Consider the following 17,129-nt stretch of genomic DNA (forward strand, 5'->3'; position numbering starts at 1 on the left):
AGACTTTGTTTAATGTATGAACTTATTATTCGAGACCTTGTGTGGTCATGAACTATTTCTGTCATTCGAGACTATTTGAGATTATGTGCAAACTATGTTCGTCATTCGAGACTAGTTGATATGCTTTGTTCATATTTTTGGTTGAGAGTAGCATGCTTTGTTCATATTTAACAGTGTTTGCTAGTTGTTGCTAAGCAAAAACTTTAACAAGCTGTGTGCAAAAACACCAGGCCCACACCCAGACGCCAGGGTGCATGGCGTCTGCGTCTGCCTCCCAGATCTAGACGCCAGGGTCCCTGGCGTCTGGCTTGCTTTGCTCACGCAGGTGACCAGACAGGCCGTCTGGTGTGTCTGATGGACACCCAGACGCCAAGGTCCCTGGCGTCTGCCTCCCAGATCCAGACGCCAGGGTCCCTGGCGTCTGGCTTGCTTTGCTCGCGCAGGTGACCAGACAGGCCGTCTGGTGTGTCTGATGGACACCCAGACGCCAAGGTCCCTGGCGTCTGGTGTCCAGAAAGCATTCTTGTCTAATGGATAAGATTCGAGTGGATAAGATTTTGGGCCCACCTCTACCCCTCTCATCCATTCATCTCCACCTCTACCCCTCTCATTTCACTCATATCCACCCACTCTCACCTCTAGCCCTGCCAACGTCACTCCCTCGTCCAGCACCCTAACCCCCCCCCCCCTCATTTCATCATTCATGTCAAACATTCATATAAACATTCATTTAAATGACTAAATCACAGGAAACAACAATTACCATAAATCACATCATTCATTCATGTCAAACATTCATAGCAACTTCACGAATCCGGTACAACTTAATTCGAACGGCAATAAGTTCATGGAAAGAAACGACAACAAGTTCATGGAAAGAGACTACACCAGGTTCGTCGAAACAAACTAGAACAAGCTCATTGAAACAAACTACAACAAGCTCACTTCTTCCTTCCTCTCTTCACGATATCTGCAAGTGTATGCTCCTCCTCTTCGCTAGCCTCATGCTCCTCCTCTTCGCTAGCCTCCTCCGCCTCTGCATCAATGTTGGACTTATATCTTTGCATTCCCGCAGGCATAAATTGATGAGGATACTCCGGACTATGGAATTGAGTGTTCCATATCTTTTTTCTACCTTTCTGGCCCGGTGTCTTAGCTATTGCTTTGCCTTTTTTAGAGCGGGCATTGCCTTGTGTCGGTTGTGTAACCTGTGATGGTTGTGGAGCATCAACATCATACTCATGATCCTCTTGATGTGTTGCATCATACTCATGCTCATCATGATGTGTTGGCTCCTCTTGATGTGCTGGCTCCTCTTCATTGACCTCCTCCTCTATGTCCTCTTCGTTCTGGACATAACGCCGTTTATTAGCTCTGGCGGCGCGGCTACCTGGTGCATACACGTCACTGGACTGAGCACCATGGCAAGAAAGCATAGCTGCCATCTTATGGAACCGCTTCTTGAACTTCTGCGACAACACAAAAGATGCTATGATATGAGATCCAAATAACTAATCCGCGAAAAAAACTTTTATAATATATTGCGACTAACCTCCATTGTGCTCCTAAGAGTCCTCTCAGATAATGCACCACCAGGTGGATGACTCAGTGCAACATTGGCATCGTTGACGCACAGAAGCAACTCTCTGCCCTGCAATTCATGAACACATCAAACTTATGTATTTGAAAGAAGACAACATGATGCAAGTATGTTAGAATAGGTCAAACAGACTACCATTTCGTCATGCATCGGTGCGTAGTCAACATGAGCCCCTCTGGTGTCTCTCACAGCCGTGTTGAAGGTATGATAACCTTCTGCAGTCTCCGGGTCTTCAGACACCAACTCCGACCACTCCTCGTGAGTCCAACCTGGCTTTAGCTTTAACCGGTAACGATCCGCATACCACACTTGATACTTCTGATATGCTGACTGATTGTGAGGTCTATTCTCTGATTGCACTAACGTGTCTCTTTGATTCCAAATTTCTATCCACGCACGGTGTTTGTTTGCCCAATCCGATATATCCTGATTGTTCCTTCGATCGAACCTACAAATGATGCACGGGACAAAGCATTAGCAAACACTGACTTATTCAATGCTCTACTACATACTCAAGGCATGCTTGCTTACCGATGCAGAGATAGCATTTCCTTCTTGCTCTCCTCAATTGGAATACCTTGTCTTTTTCCAAATTGTCTTGCCACACGGTCTACAAAGTGCCACTCGACTGCGAAGAAGCATATCATTGGGCACCTCGCCCGCCAAAGATGGCTATCACGCGTGCACATCTCATTAAGATCAAAGTCACGATCTTCCACATAAGGCAACCAATGTACCTGCAAAACAAAGAGATACATTGTTAGCTACATACATAAGTTTCATTCTTGACTAAATTTTATCTCATCGAACTTCTCATAACCTGCTCAGCAGTCAAGGTGTCCAGCTCGTTCATATAGCACTTGTATCGCACATGCGAGCTTCCTGTGTACACTGTCACTTGTTCCCAATAGTAAGCAAGCGTAGGGCGCCGATATGGATCATCATCATGCAACCCGTCATGATTACCCCGTGGGTTTGCCATGAGGGGGTTCTTCAAATCGGGCCGTCCAACCGGGATCCGCTCCCACATCCACACGGATAGGCTCCAAACAAACCCAGACAATGAGGATGTACCTCCCTTCCTCCGACACGCCAAGTCAAGCTGCAATCAAACAAACATGTTAGATATGGAGGCGCATGACAAATGCAAAATAATTGGTTGCAAATATCTCTTACCTGACGATACAAGTATGCTAGTGCGGCCGAACCCCAGCTATACTGGGTATCCCAGTTATTAAGTGGCTCCAAGAACATCCAGAGGGCTGAGTTCCCGGTTGCATCTGAGAAGACTATCTTGGTTAGTACATACCAAAGATAGGCCCGCGCGTACTGCTGCACAACCACGTCATTGGCATCCTGAGGGCACGGGTATGCATCAACGGTGGATGCGGTGTGTGAACGGCGCCGGATAGCTACTTCGCTGTTAGCAATGACACGTAGACCAATCGCCGTGCGAATCTGCAGAGGCCCCGGTACGTAGAAGCAGCGGGTAAGAACGAATTAAAATGTGTGCTCATGGATCATGGATGACGTGCTACTAATGCAGTGTGGATGAAATACTTTTTTGTTATTGCGACCCGTAGTTAACAATGCATTAGGTCCTAATGGGATGTTAGGACTCGTGAACGAAGTATACATCATGTGGGGATTTTAAAATTAAGCAGATTTAACAGCGAGGAGTGCAACCGCACGGTTGTGTAGTGCATAATCAGTCAGGAAAAGCTGAAAGCTCTTGAGTTTTTATGGTCAGTAATAAAGGTGGATTTGACATTTCTTTTTTCCTTTCAGTTGCGTCCGTCCATCGCTTTTGCTCTGTCGCTATAGCTGGCTTGCTGGAGAGGAGGAGGTCTGGCGAGTGGCAAGAGTCTGGTGTCCGGACCCGGACGGGACGGATGGCGCGCGACGGGGGACGGCCGCAAATCTGCAGGGCACACTATTTCCGCTGGGCCATTGGCAACGACTTTGCCGAGTCGTGTCGACTCGTCCGGCCGGACTGGCCAGCTATCAAACACTGGATACACTGTCGCTTCTCGCTATCTTTTCCTAATAGTGTCCGGCATGCCTGATCATCATTGATACTACAGCGACAGAGGAGATAGTTAGTACTCCCTCTGGTCCTTTTTAGTCTGTATATAAGTTTTGTCTGAAATCAAAGCATCTCTACTTTCACCGAACTTATAGAAAAAAGTATTAACATTTACGATGCCAAATCAATTTTGTTAGATTCATTACGAAATGTAGTTTCATGGGATATATATTTGGTATGGTAGATATTGATATTTTTAAATATATATTTGGTCAAACTTTAACTTGATCCAAATTTAATATGCAGAGTAAAAAGGACCGAAGGGAGTACGTGACCCTAACCCAACACTGGAGCCGCCAGCCATGGCCAAAGGCAGAACTGCGACTGTTGTTGAATACTCTACTTGGATGATGCTACGTCATGGAACGCTTCTAGCTGGTTCCCCTTGGCGGCTAGCCAGCGGCAGTGCCAGACAAGCTAGAATTACACTTGTCCAACAACTAGCTCAAGCAAGTAGTGGAGTAGTACATACTTGAACCGATTCCTGATGCCCTCGATAGCGACCCTACAGGCACGGCCGCATGCACAGGGCTCTCCACATAGATAGGTCCATCCATCGATCGTTTTCCCAGGCTGAACGTATATATTGTCTCGTTTTCCCAGTCAAGCGAACACTCCATGCGATGTGCGCGCATCTTAGGATGTGTTTGATAAGGTACATAAGCTCAAAAAATTCCCTATAGAACCATATTTTGACTGTTTGACAGGATGTATGGGCTCATCTCATGCACAGGCTTGCTGAGTTGAGCACACCCAGATAGGGTGCATGGAGGTAGCCATGCTCGCCCTGGCCCTAAAAAAATGTTCACAATTTCAAAAATTGTTTAAATTCCCAAAAATATTTAAAATATTTAAAAATATAAATTAATTTTCCAAAAGAATGTTCACAATTTTATACTTGGATTAAATCTTAAAAAACCCAGATTTTTTTTAAATTATCAAAAATGTTTGTAATTATAATTTTAGTATAAATTTTCCAAAAAATAGAATTTCAAATATCGTTTAAATTAAGAAAATAGAATTCTGATTTGTTTTTACTTTTTCAAAAGTTGTATAAACTTTCGGAAAATGTTCAGAATTTCTTTAAATTCTTTAAAAATGTTCAGAATTTCAAAGTTTGCTTCAATTTTCGAAAAAACAGTTTGTTTATTTTTTTTAAAAAATAGGTATTCCAGAATGTGTTTAAATTTTTGTTCACCATTGAAGAAAAATATTCAAAATTTAAAATTGTTCAACATGTCTAAATACGTGCAGACTGTCAAACGAAATCTCATGTCTCAGCACATACAACGCTTTCAAACAATAGCAAATGCATGTACTCAGCATGTCTAGAATTAAGAGCATCTCCAACCGCGCCCGCAGAAAGGCCTTCCCATGCGATTTTTTCGCGCTGGCGCAGAAAAATCGGCCTAGTCACGCCCCAGGAGCCCGATTTTCGCCGGCCTGGGCCGAAATTAGCGCCGGCGGACCCAGGCCGAACCCGGCGCGCTGGGGGACGCTCGGGGACGTCGGGGCGAGCGGTTTTGGCGCGAAAGAGCCGCGGGCCCGCCGCGTCAGCGAGACCGCGCGTCGTCTTCCCCCCGCGCCTCGGTTTCCCGCGGTGAATCAATGGCAAGGTTGCCGCCGGTCAGTTTTACCATTGATTTCTCACGGGCGGCGCATCATGGGACGGCGCCGACGCCTCCCCTCCCTCGCACACGTACACACGGGCGCGACGCGGCTATATAAAGCCGGCGGCTACCCTCGCCTCTGGCCACACCAGCCCTAGCCCTAGCCGCCCTAGCCGCCCTAGCCGCCGAGCTCTGCCTCTCCCGAGCGCCGCCGTCGAGCCCTCGCTCTCCTTCCCCTCCCGATGGCCGAGCGTTTCCCCGGAGATGAGGCGGTGGCCAACGGCTTCGGCCGCCGCTCGCTCCGCGAATATGAGTCTTGGCTCCTGTTCCAGGCGAACATCCCAGCGCCGCTGGGCCGACTAGCTGGAAGCTCAGCAACGGGGGAGTGCCCATTCCCCCGCTGCCCGACGCCGTGGCCAAACCCGGGTACTTCGCCGAGGAGGTCGACGTCGTGCGCGCCTCCCTCACCGACGCCCAACTCTCCCTCGCCCAGTACGCCGCTGACAACCATGCGGCTTGGGCGGCGTACTTCGAGCGCCGTCAGCAGCAGCGGCTGGCGTCCACCAACGATGCGGCGGTGGTCGCCGGCATGAAGAACAGCGAGGGGTGCCGCCTGTGGTGGGGCATCCTCGGACGTACACTGGAGGGCGTGCTGGCGCACCTCGAGGGCGGCAACGACCCGTCGTTGGCGTACCCCCGGCGAGGGCAGCCGCCCAGGCGCACCACGACGCGATGGGCCATGGGCGCCAAGGAGGTTCGGCTCCTCCTCTTCTTCCTCCTCCTCGCGCTCTTCCTCGCACTCCTCCGGCACTCCGGCGCTGCTCGGTGTCAAAGTCGAACCCGCGGCGGAGTCGCCGCTCGGCCGGCGCACTCGCCGCGCCGGCATCGTCATCAACGAGGGCGGCTGGCGCGCCTCCTCGTCGGCTCCTCCTCCGCGCTTCGTCAAGCCAAAGACGGAGCCGGGGCTCGCGCCGGTGAAGGCAGAGCCGGGGCTAGCCGCCATGAAGACGGAGCGCGGCGAGGTCAAGCGCGACGACGACGCGACCCTTGAATGGGCACGCCAGGACTCCCTCAAGATGGCGATGGAGCGCCAGTGCGCCGCCTGCAGCGCTTCGCGGAGCGCCGCCGGGGCCGCGACGAAGGAGGAGTCGTCGTCATCAACGACAGCGACGACGCCGCCGCGCCGCCGCCGCCACCAGTCCGCATGGCGACGCCGGGTCCAGCAGGGGTGCCCGCGTCAAGGAGGAGAAGGCCGACGACGAGGATGGCGGCGACGACGGCGACTACTCGGTGTTCAACAAGTTTCTTTTAGATTAGTTTATTATATATTTGCTATGTAATGAAAATCGGCAAACTTTGTCCAAATATATGCGCAAGTTGGCCGAAATTTGTCGTGTTTAGCCGAACTTCACCGAACTGTGCCGAAATTTGCTATACTTTTTTTTATTTAATCGTGTCTGAGGGCGGCCCTGGAGCCGGCGGCTGGGGACCAACTCGCCCCCAGGCCCATTTTTTGCGCCGGCTCACCCCCAGGCGGCGATTTTAGACGGCCTCTGAGGGACCAACGGCTGGAGATGCTCTAACATGTCTCAAAAGGAAACAACAATTCTATGGTGGAAACTCCTACCAAACACACCCTTAAGAGTCCGGACGGCCGCCAAACCACCCCTTTCATGACGTACACCATAAGCGCGTATCCATCCTCATCCTGCCCAGGTACACTGTCACTGAAGATTTGGCGACAGAACAAGAAGAGTATTTCCTCTATTTCTTTTTACTTCACATATAAGATTTGATCAAAGTCAAACTACATAAAGTTTGACCTAATTTATATAAAAAAATATAAACATCTACAATATTAAAATTATATAGTATAAAAATACGTTTCATGATGCATTTGATAATATTGATTTCATATTGTGAATGTTAATATTTTTTAGTATAAAATTAATTAAACTCTACAAAGCTTAACTTTGACTAAATCTTATATGCCGACTAACAAGAAACGGAGAAAGTACATGGAAGCGTACGCATCCTGCAGAGGAAAGGGATGGCTCGGTAACGAATCATCAGCGGCTGGCAGGCCGGAAAACAGACTTTCTAGCTACGTAGCGCAGCGCCGAGCGCATCCTGGTCGCACCAACACCCCCAGCCCCTGTACATATCAATCTGCTCTGCTTGGAGAGTCTCAGCTACGAGCGGTCCCTTCTCTGCCTGAAAAATCAGGATGGGTGGGTGAGGTTCGTAGAATAATGAAAGAGAAGTATTTTCTCCGTTCTGAATTATTTGTTTTGAATTTGTCTAGATACAGATGTATCTAGACTCATTTTAGTGCTAAATACCTCCGTATACAAATCCAAGACAAATAATTCGAAACGGAGGGAGTATCTCTTCATTTCAAAATAGATGATTCAATATTGTACTAACTTTAGTAATGCATATGCATGCGTCAACGGTCAATGCAGTGCCGGGACAAACCAGCAGCCCACATCCACGCACAAACTGATAGTAGCTCATTGACGGGCCACTTGCCATTACCAACGGATGGTGCATGCAATTGTAGCGGGGATGGGATGTTAACAATAACCCGCAGTTAACAATGCATTCTCTCATGATCAGACGTTAAGAATTGATCTGAAAATTCAGCCGATGAAACAGTGAAGATTGCCACCACGCAACATGGCGCGGGAGATGGTCGATCACTGCGCAGAGGTACATTTTGTTTTGTTTTTGTTTTAGACCAGGCGCAGAGGCACATAGAGAACGTGCCTTGTGTTTGGGCTATAGCAACCTCTCCTGGGCCAGGTAGGCAGGTACTCTGTCGTGGAAATCTTGGCCATACGTAGTACACCTGCCGGAAAAGGAGTATGGCCATGGAGCGCGTGCGAGGACTCCGGGCACAAATTCGATACCTTCTTCCTCGGCACTCTCTCATCGATCGCTCTCGCACGGAAGTGAGGATGAAAACAGAGCAGCGATGTACCACGAATCTGTAACGTGATATTGCTGTATCTTGCGCCCAATCAATTCATCTCTATCAACTTTGAGCACCAAGCTGTCAGTTCTTTGCCTCGAGACCGAAATCACGGTGGGCACGGTAGGCTTCGTAGAATAATGGAAGAGAATTGGCATGCGTGCGTCAACGGTCCACGAGGTGATCAACACACTGATCGGTCGATAGCTACACCCAGCTGGCGAGCAATGGATGAAACTAAATAAATACTAGACCATTGGCAGCTTAGCTAATCCAAATTGGCAAATTCTCATGCGTTGATGGATGACAGAACCAACCAACGGAGGGCTGAACAATCGCCCTGCAGATTTGCACGCGCCCACGAACTGAATCAACAAATGAAAAGCCGTTGATGGATGAATATCAAGACACCGCGGTTGACAATCTATTACTAGGTCCTAATCAGATGTTAGGACTCGTGAACAAGCTACTCCATGTCAAGTTGGGCTTAAATAAAATGTCAAGCGGAGTTAAGAGCAACTCCAACCGGTCGATCCAAACGGACGGCGTTTTTGTCCGTTTGAGCCTCATTTTATCGGCGCGCCAAAAAAGAGTCTTGCAAGCATTTTAAAAATAAATACATGCATTTAATTAAACATAAAACCCAGCCACAAAGGCCGGCGAAAGTCCATATTACATTAATTAAACAATAAAAACTAGACACGCGCAGCCCTAAGCGTCCGCATCGGCGACGGCATTTGCGGCAGGGCCGGTGAGGTCGATCAACGTCGGTGCAGAGCCGGCCCAGGGGAACGCCGTGTTCCAGAGGGCGGCGATGTCGGGCTGCGCCGCCGCTGCCTGGGCCTGGCGCGCCTCCTCTTCGGCCTCGAGCTCGAGTATCTGCAAGCGATCACCCTCCCGGCTCTCCTCGGCCAGTCGAACGTGGCGCCAGTGGTCGAGATAGGCCACCTCCTGCTTCTCGCTGACCCACTCGCACACTACTCTGGTCCAGGAGTAGCGCTCGAGGTAGGCCGGCTCCTCCGGCTCGGCTTTGGGCGGGGACGGCGGGGTCACCGGCGGCACGACGCAGTCGCCCGCCGCAGTGAGGGCCATGGCCTCCGCCATGGCAGCCTCAAAAGTCGCCTCATCCGCCTCCCTCCATCGCTCCTCCTCCTCGCTCTCCTTACTGGCCGCCTGGTAGGCGGCCTCGGCCTCGTAGTCCTCGTCGCGGACGACGAGCGTGGGCGACGGCAGGCTGTGGTCCGCATGGGCCCTTGCCGTCCGCGGCGCCGTCGGCACTGGGATCCTCTCCGGATCCAAATGCCAGTCAAGCGGCAGCGTCGCGTCGGGGTACGGCAGAGGCACGCGGTGGTGCCGGTGCCACTCGGCCAGGTGCAATGGCACATTGATGTGCTGCCTCTGTCGGGGAACGTGCGGCAGCGCGGGGAGGGCGGGGAGGGAGGGGGAATGGCGGGCGGGGCCCTTGCCCTTGCGGTTGCTGCCGATGCCGGAGAAGAAGCCCATGCTGGCGGTGGCTAGGGTTGTCGCCGGCGTGGGGGCAGGGGTGGCCAGATGGGGACGAGGGTGAGTGTCAGTGGATGAGGACGGCCCCGCCGCATGCCCGACTTAAAAAAGGACGACCGTCGTCGCTGACGCATGAGCCCAAGGTGGGCGATCGTCATAAATATTGTTGACCGTCGTAGTTGGACGGCCGTCAGGTGGGGACGCGGCGGACGGCGAGGAGACGCGCAGCGCATCTGCTTTGTGTCCGCGCCGACGCATTTCAGGCGCAATTTTGGACCGGAAATGGGTCGGCGCGGATGCCGGGCGGACACGATTTGAGTTTGGGTCGGCGCATTGGGCCGCCACTTTTGTCCGCGCCGACCCAAACGGACGCGGGTGGACGAAATGGGTCGCCCCATTGGAGTTGCTCTAACAGCCGAGGATTGCAACCGTCCAACGTGACGCCGGACACGATCGCCGGCGCGGGCTAGATAGATACGTGCTCGTGTCGTCCAGGCCTGGCTATTGTGTGCCTAGCTAGAGCTGTGCGCACGTGCAGATGAAAGAAGAAGAAAATGGAACGTGCAGAGGTCATTTCCATGAACGCACACACACACACCCTACCCTTATAAGCACCTCCGAAAGACTGAGCCGGCATGTCATCTTGAAATATACGAAGTCATCGAAGGCACCTTGTCGTCGACGGAAACGTCTCCAACCACTAAAAGTGCATCGCCGAATATCCAGGAATAATGCGAGCACCAGGATTTGGACCCTGGTGGGCTGGGGATACCACTGTCCCTCTAACCATCCAACCACAAGTTGGTTCGCACCGGTGATCAAGTAAAGTAATGTATTCCCTCCCGAATCCGTCAGATGGGCCTCCCCCTCCAGTGACTTGACCGGCACCCCTCTCTTGGCCCGGCCAGGTACTCTGTCGTGGAAAATTTGGCGATGCTCCGCACTTTTATTAGCACTCAAATTTGATTTCAGAACTCTGTCGTGGAAAGAAGTATAGTCGTGCGTGTGTGCGCAGACTCCAGAAACAAATTTGATTCCGTGTTCGTTGGCAGTCGCTCTCGTGTGAAGGAGAAGAAGAAAACAAAGCAGAGCGATGTACTCTGCCTCGCGAAGCAAGTCAGGATCACAGTGAGTTGATCAGCTTCTCCTTTAGAGCAGAAAGACCCAAGCTGGCTATCATTTATATCAACAAGGTGGAAGATGATGAAGATGATGAAGATGATGAGGACTCACTTCATGAAGCCATCGTAGCTCAAAGAATGAGGCTAAGCGAGAAGGAGGTGTGCAACCTATGGGACATAATTTCGCCATGTGATGACTTTGTCGAGGTGCCATTCGTGACCGACCTGACAAGTACCATGGTCGATCGGCATGATATGGTATGTTATACTAACTGTAGTAATTTGATATTCTTAGTGAATCTGATGATATGCTTTATTGTTATACTTACAAATGCAAATTATCCGATGATATGCTTAGTGAATATGATGAAATGCTTAGTGCAGTGTCCAATGATATGTTGTGTGGAATCTAGTCGACGATATACTTTAGTGTAGAGTCCGATCACATGCTTATTAGTGTAGAATCTAAGAAACTATTAATAGTGTAGATAATCCATATATACTTTAGTAGAATTTATGCTTAGTAAAAATGTGTAGTATTGTGTCTTTTGATAGTGTAGAAATCTATACTTAGTAGAACTATATTAGCAAGAGTATGTGCGAGGCTACTTATTAATTAATATGTTTTTCTTATTCAGAAATTACCAAATAAACTATCTATGAGTTGTGGTATCGAGCCTGATGAAGAAGGCTTAGCTGGAAGACGCCTTACCGCAAGGGGCTCCGTCACCACTTGTACTTACGGCATGGACACGGACGGTCGCACACATTTAAGCTCAGTTGGGTGGAAGAGATTCCTCGTTGGCAAGAATCTGTTGGACAGGCCATCCTAATTACTATCAGGAACACCCACCGACCAGGCTTGAGGATGTTGATCGTCGTTGATATCTTCTAGAACTTCATATGTGTGTGTGGTTGTATGGCTGTATATGCTATATTTATGTGAGGATGCATCTTGACTATATATGAAATTGTTATCTAGTACTACCTAGTACCTATAATGCTTTATGATATTGTATGACTACTGTATGACTATATGGTATTGTGGCTAATGATATTTTTATCTGGTATATGTGAAATTGCAGTTTATTGAAATGGGTAGGAAGCAAGAAAAAATGATGAAAGATACAACAGTAGCGCGGGGATAGAAAAGCGCTACAGCTACTTAATAGTAACGTGTTCCAGAAAAGCGTTGCTGATATAATCAATAGTAGTGGCGCGGGTATAGGTCGCGCTACTACTAACTGTTAGCTGTAGCACTGTAGTAGTAGTGCGTCTACCTGTGCAGCTGATAGCATCAAAACCCGAGCTACTACTAGGGTTCTCCCTAGTAGTGTTCACTAAATGCTACATCTACCTAGCTAGCTAATTTGGGAGGAGACAATTTCAACTAGTGAAGGGGAAGGAAAAAAGAAAAAGAAGATGCATTAATGGAGGTGGTGTAGTTAGTTAGGAGTAATAAAGAGAGAGAAAGGTAGGTAGAAGAGGGAGAGTAATTGAAGGAGAAGTAGTGAGGAAGAAACAAAGTGAGGGAAAGAGGAGGTGGGAGGTAGGGGAAAGTGGTGAAGAGAGGATGAGGAGGGGAAGGGGGAGGGAAAATGTGGTATTATGCCGCGTCTTAGCAGTAGCGCGGGTGGTAAACCGCGCTATTGCTAAGAACATAGCAGCAGCGCGCTTCCGACACAAGCGCTACTGCCAAGCGGGGCTCGCCATGTGGTCAGTTTCAAAATTAGTAGTAGCGCCAGACAAAAAAAGCACGCTACTACTATAACTTTATCAATAGCGCTATTAGAAAGAGCGCGCTACTGCTAAACCTAGGGTGGCGGGTACTCTCGGTCGATTTTAGTGGCAGCGTGGTACCACTAGGCCGCGCTACTGCTAACTGAGTAGCAGTATTGCTTGTTTTGTTCCCGCGCTACTGATAATTAGCAGTAGCGCCTCTTTTTTGTATCGTGCTGCTTTCGTGTAGCATGGCCGCATCATCTCCCCCCTGTTGAGATGACTGGTAGGAAACCACGACCACCCACCACATCACCAGATCGCTAGGGGTGGAGCAAATCAAAAGGGACAGATGCAGGGTGAGAAGCACGGGCGCAGGCGAAATGTTACCTACCGAAGGATCCATTAGTCCCAGTGGAAGGGAGATCCGTCCTGAGGCCGATGCACCAGATCTCAGGCGCCGCCGACGCCATCGCCCCTCCGGCCGCCGACACCGTCGCGCCTCCGGTCGCCGAAAGCCGCACCCGTCCGTTCCTCTCTCTCACTCACGCGAAATGACCTCCTCGCGAACCCCTTCGTGAATGGTTGCAACAAAACTGAGGGAGCAAATTAATTGGATTGAGGTCGGAGACATGGCACAACATCTATGTTTGGATCTGAAGAGATCCAACACGCAGAGCGAGTCCGGTGGAACGGTTCGGACGGTGCCCCGGCCAGAAACGATTCCCTATAGAAAATCGGATGGAGAAGTATCTATATCTACTATTAAAGGGAATAGGTATTCTTGATTTGATCATAATATTGTTTGTCCCATGGTACACTGGGGTTAATTTATACGTTCGTCTCTGATTTTCTTGAACTTATGGGCCGGCCCATGAAGATAATGATAGGATGTTGTAGCTCAAGAAAAGATGTATTTGTGGGGATCGAACCTAGGATGTCTTGTTACAAACATAACAATCCAACCAGTTGACCTACGGTGATTATAAAGCAGTGAAAACTGCTAAGAACCAATCGCCAGCGCAGATACGAATATTTTTTAAATTTTGATATATCAACTATTTTTGAAAAAAATACTAGAATTTTTTGCGAAGCGCAAACACTTTACAAATTTGTAAACATATTTAAAAAAATGAAACATTTTTTAAAAACATGACATTTTCTTAAAATCTTGAATACTTTTTTTCAAACAGGAACATTTTTTTAATTCCAAAACAAAATGTGGAAACGCAAACATTTCTTGATTATAAGGAGAATTAATTGATCCTTCTTAGAAGTTTTCACTGCTTTATAACCGTTAAAGATCGTTAGGTCAACTGGTTGGATTGTTATGTTTGTAACAAGACATCCTAGGTTTGATCCCCACAAGCACATCTTTTTTTGAGCTACAGTATCCTATCATTATCTTCATGGGCCGGCCCATAAGTTCGAGAAAATCATAGGCGAACATACAAATTAACCCCAGTGTCCCATGACGGACGAAAATTAGGAAAAGAAATACCCGCTGCCCCTTGAGTTAGGTGAGCTGCACCGGCTGCTGCTGCTCATGCCAGATGAGCGAAGCACACTGCTCTCATTTATAACCGAGGCTCAAACAAGTGGTGGTGTGTTGGACGTCGATGGCACCAGTTCACGTGTGTCGGCCATGTGGCTTAACAGATTAAGTGGTACGGTGCAAGCTCCTCAGCTTTGTGAACATGCTTTGGGGGTGGTGTCAAGTAAGAGATCAGCGTCAATGGCGGAGCCAGGGGGACCAGCAGGGGCCCTGGCCCCCTTGACATTAGGAGTTTGCTACTAATTCACTGATGAGCAGTGCATGATTAGCAATTTTTTTATGCTTAAAGTCTAATTTTTCTATGCTTTGGCCCTCCTCAACCTATTTTGACTGCAATTGGCCCTCTTAATTTAAATTTCCTGGCTCCGCCACTGATCAGCGTACGAGGGGGTCAGGAGCTGGTTACGTTGAAAGATTGAACAGATGTTGCAGGATTACGCGGAACGGCATTTTTGGGTACGTAGGGGCGTTAATAAAACTTGTTTTCGATCATTTGGTGCTACGTACTTATATTCGCTTTACCTTATTCATTTGACCAACACCCTTGTTTGCTTGCTGTAGGGACCAAACTATAAACTTGATATTATCCTTGGTGAGGAGGAAAGAAGCGAAGGCCACTACCCTTTCATTCATACTACGTGTTACCACATTAACTTCTTGGCTACTTCGGATCCCAAGCTTCAGAGGACTATTTTTCGCTGAGTTCTGGGACTCGCGTGAGCCAAAGCCAGAATTAGGGCATTTCCAGCCGCGCCCCAAGAAGGCCCCCAGGAGTTCTGGGACTATCCTCTAGTTTTCTGTTGCCGCACGGCTAATTAGGGCATCTCCAGCCGCGCCCTCAAGAAGGCCCTCCAGGCGTTTTTTTCATCCTCGGCGCCAAAAAATTGGCCCAGTCGCGTCCCCAAGAGTCCAGTTTTCGCCGGCTCGGGCCGAAATTGGCGCCGGCGGACCCAACCCGAACCCGGCGCGCTGGGGGTCGCTCGGGGGCGCCGGGCGAATCGTTTTTGGCGCGAAGAGCCGCGGGCCCGCCGCGTCAGCGACTCTACTCTCTTCTCGCCTCTTCGTCATCCTCATCGCCTCGTTTCCCGCGGCGAATCAATGCCAAAGCTGCCGCGCCGGTCAGCCAACATTGATGCCTCACGGGCAGCGCAGTGAAGGCTGGGCGACGCATCCCTCGGCCGCCACGCAATCACGCCACGCGTAACGCGCCGGCCAAGCCTACCACGCGGCGTCTCCGCCTATAAAAGCCGATTGCAAGCGCGCCGGAGAGACTCACCCCGATCATCCACCGATGACGCGCTCATTTCTCCCCCTTTCCTCCTCTCGCCGTCACCAGTTGAGAAAGCATGTCCGAGCGTTTCCCAGGCGACGGCACGGCGGCAAACGGATTCGAGCGCCGTCTTCTGCACGAGGACGAGGCTCGCCTCCTTTTCGAGGCCGAGTACCCGGTCCCGCCGGACATCCGGGTGCCCGGGGCGTGGAGGATCAGCGCCGGCGGCGTGCCGGTGTCCCCGGTACCCACCGGCGCGGCGCGGCGTGCGGAGATCGCACGCATCCGCTCGTCCCTGCCGCGTGCGGCGAGGGAGGGGCCCCGGTACGTCCCCGACAGCCCAATCTGGGAGCCGTACTTCCGCCGCCGGCACGACAGGCAGTTCGAGGCCATCAACGGCGTCGTGCCCTCCGACAGGTACAACGCCGCCGGCCGGCGTCGGTGGTGGGGCGTGCCCGGGCGCACGTTGGAGTCCGTCCTCGAGTACATCGAGGGCGGCAACACACCGCGCCTCGAGTACCCCGCTCCCCCGTCCTTCTCACGCCGCCGGGGAAGCTCCTGGGCGCCGAGGCGCATGGAGACCGGGGTGTCCTCCTCCTCGTCCGGCGGCTCTCCCTGCCTCCACCTCCGCCCCGTCAAGCCGGAACCCCAGGACACGCCTGTCAGCGCGCGTACCCGCAGCTCCGACGTCCTCGTCGAGCCCAAGGTGGAGCCCAGCCTCCCCCCGGAGTACGAGGAGTTAGCCCGGCGCGGCTTCTCCGACGAGGACGCCATGCGGTGGTCGCGCGACGACTACCTGCGCGAGGAGATGATCCGGCAGCGCCGGGCCCTGGAGGAGATCGCCGCCTGCAAACGTGGGCGCGAGGATGAGGACGGTGTCGTCGTCCCCGATAGCGACGACGACGACGCCCCCGGACCGTCCAACCCGCCGCGCCAACCGGGGGAGGGATGCAGCAGGGACGGCGGAGGCGTAGGCGGGGGCGACGACGACGACGACGGCGGTGACTACACGCGATTCTACAGCCTCCTCGGCATGTAGAACCGCATGGGCGGGCGGCGAGGCGGACGGCGATGGAGACGGCGGGGGTAGCCCGTGGTAGTTTTTTTTCTTTTTTTTATAAAATATGTTTAAATTTGAACGAACTCGCCCGTGTTTGCGTTGTGTTTGCGCCGAATTTGAACATTTTAAAAACCCGTGGGGGGCCACGACTGGGGGCCATCACGCCCCCAATACGCGGTTTAGCGCCGGTGCGCCCCCAGGAGGCGATTTTTCGCCCCTCCTGAAAGGCCAACGGCTGGAGATGTCCTTAGACCTTTCAGATCACTATACAGAGGTAGTACCTGATGGTACTTTGATCTGCTTCAGTCTTGCTGTACCACACCTTGTCATGCTTTCATGCGCTAGTCATATTTTATTTTCTTTTTTGGAATTGACTTATTACCGTCTATTGTGTCTCTTGCTGAATAAATAATCACTGCCATGTTTTATTTGGTTATAATCCTATATATAATAGGCCGTTGCCACTATGGCGTGCATGCCGCGAGGAAGATCGTGTATCCAGATGACGCCAAGTGCATCCCTGACGATATCACCCATGGTGGAACCGGCAGCGTGGATGGCATGCTCGAGATGGACCTCGTCTACTTCAGTTCCGAGTTGGACGCGGAACTCGCGGAGAATCTCAACATGT

The 17,129-nt window shown here is 50.8% G+C and overlaps 1 protein-coding gene across 1 annotated transcript; it reads right to left on the reverse strand.

Moving 5' to 3' along the window:
* Nucleotides 1-2,127: 2,127 nt before the first annotated feature.
* On the reverse strand, nt 2,128-6,037 carry LOC123038207 (serine/threonine-protein phosphatase 7 long form homolog). The gene is made up of 4 exons (XM_044462100.1): nt 5,936-6,037; nt 2,777-3,058; nt 2,421-2,702; nt 2,128-2,337 (listed from the first exon to the last, which is right to left on the reverse strand). Exons 1-4 carry the CDS (start codon nt 6,035-6,037, stop codon nt 2,128-2,130), a joined length of 876 nt encoding a protein of 291 aa, XP_044318035.1.
* Between the last annotated feature and the right edge of the window lie 11,092 nt (nt 6,038-17,129).

This window comes from Triticum aestivum, chromosome 2A (assembly GCF_018294505.1).
Source record: "Triticum aestivum cultivar Chinese Spring chromosome 2A, IWGSC CS RefSeq v2.1, whole genome shotgun sequence".
Taxonomy (NCBI): Eukaryota; Viridiplantae; Streptophyta; class Magnoliopsida; order Poales; family Poaceae; genus Triticum; species Triticum aestivum.

What these genes read in the sequence shown, in the direction of transcription:
- LOC123038207 (XM_044462100.1), bottom strand. Translation starts at nt 6,037, where the DNA reads ATGGCCCATCGCGTCGTGGTGCGCCTGGGCGGCTGCCCTCGCCGGGGG. An exon ending in GCGCCAGCACGCCCTCCAGT is followed by an intron (nt 3,059 to 5,935) that starts GTACGTCCGAGG and finishes GGGCCTCTGCAG; the next exon opens with ATTCGCACGGCGATTGGTCT. An exon ending in TAGCATACTTGTATCGTCAG is followed by an intron (nt 2,703 to 2,776) that starts GTAAGAGATATT and finishes GTTTGATTGCAG; the next exon opens with CTTGACTTGGCGTGTCGGAG.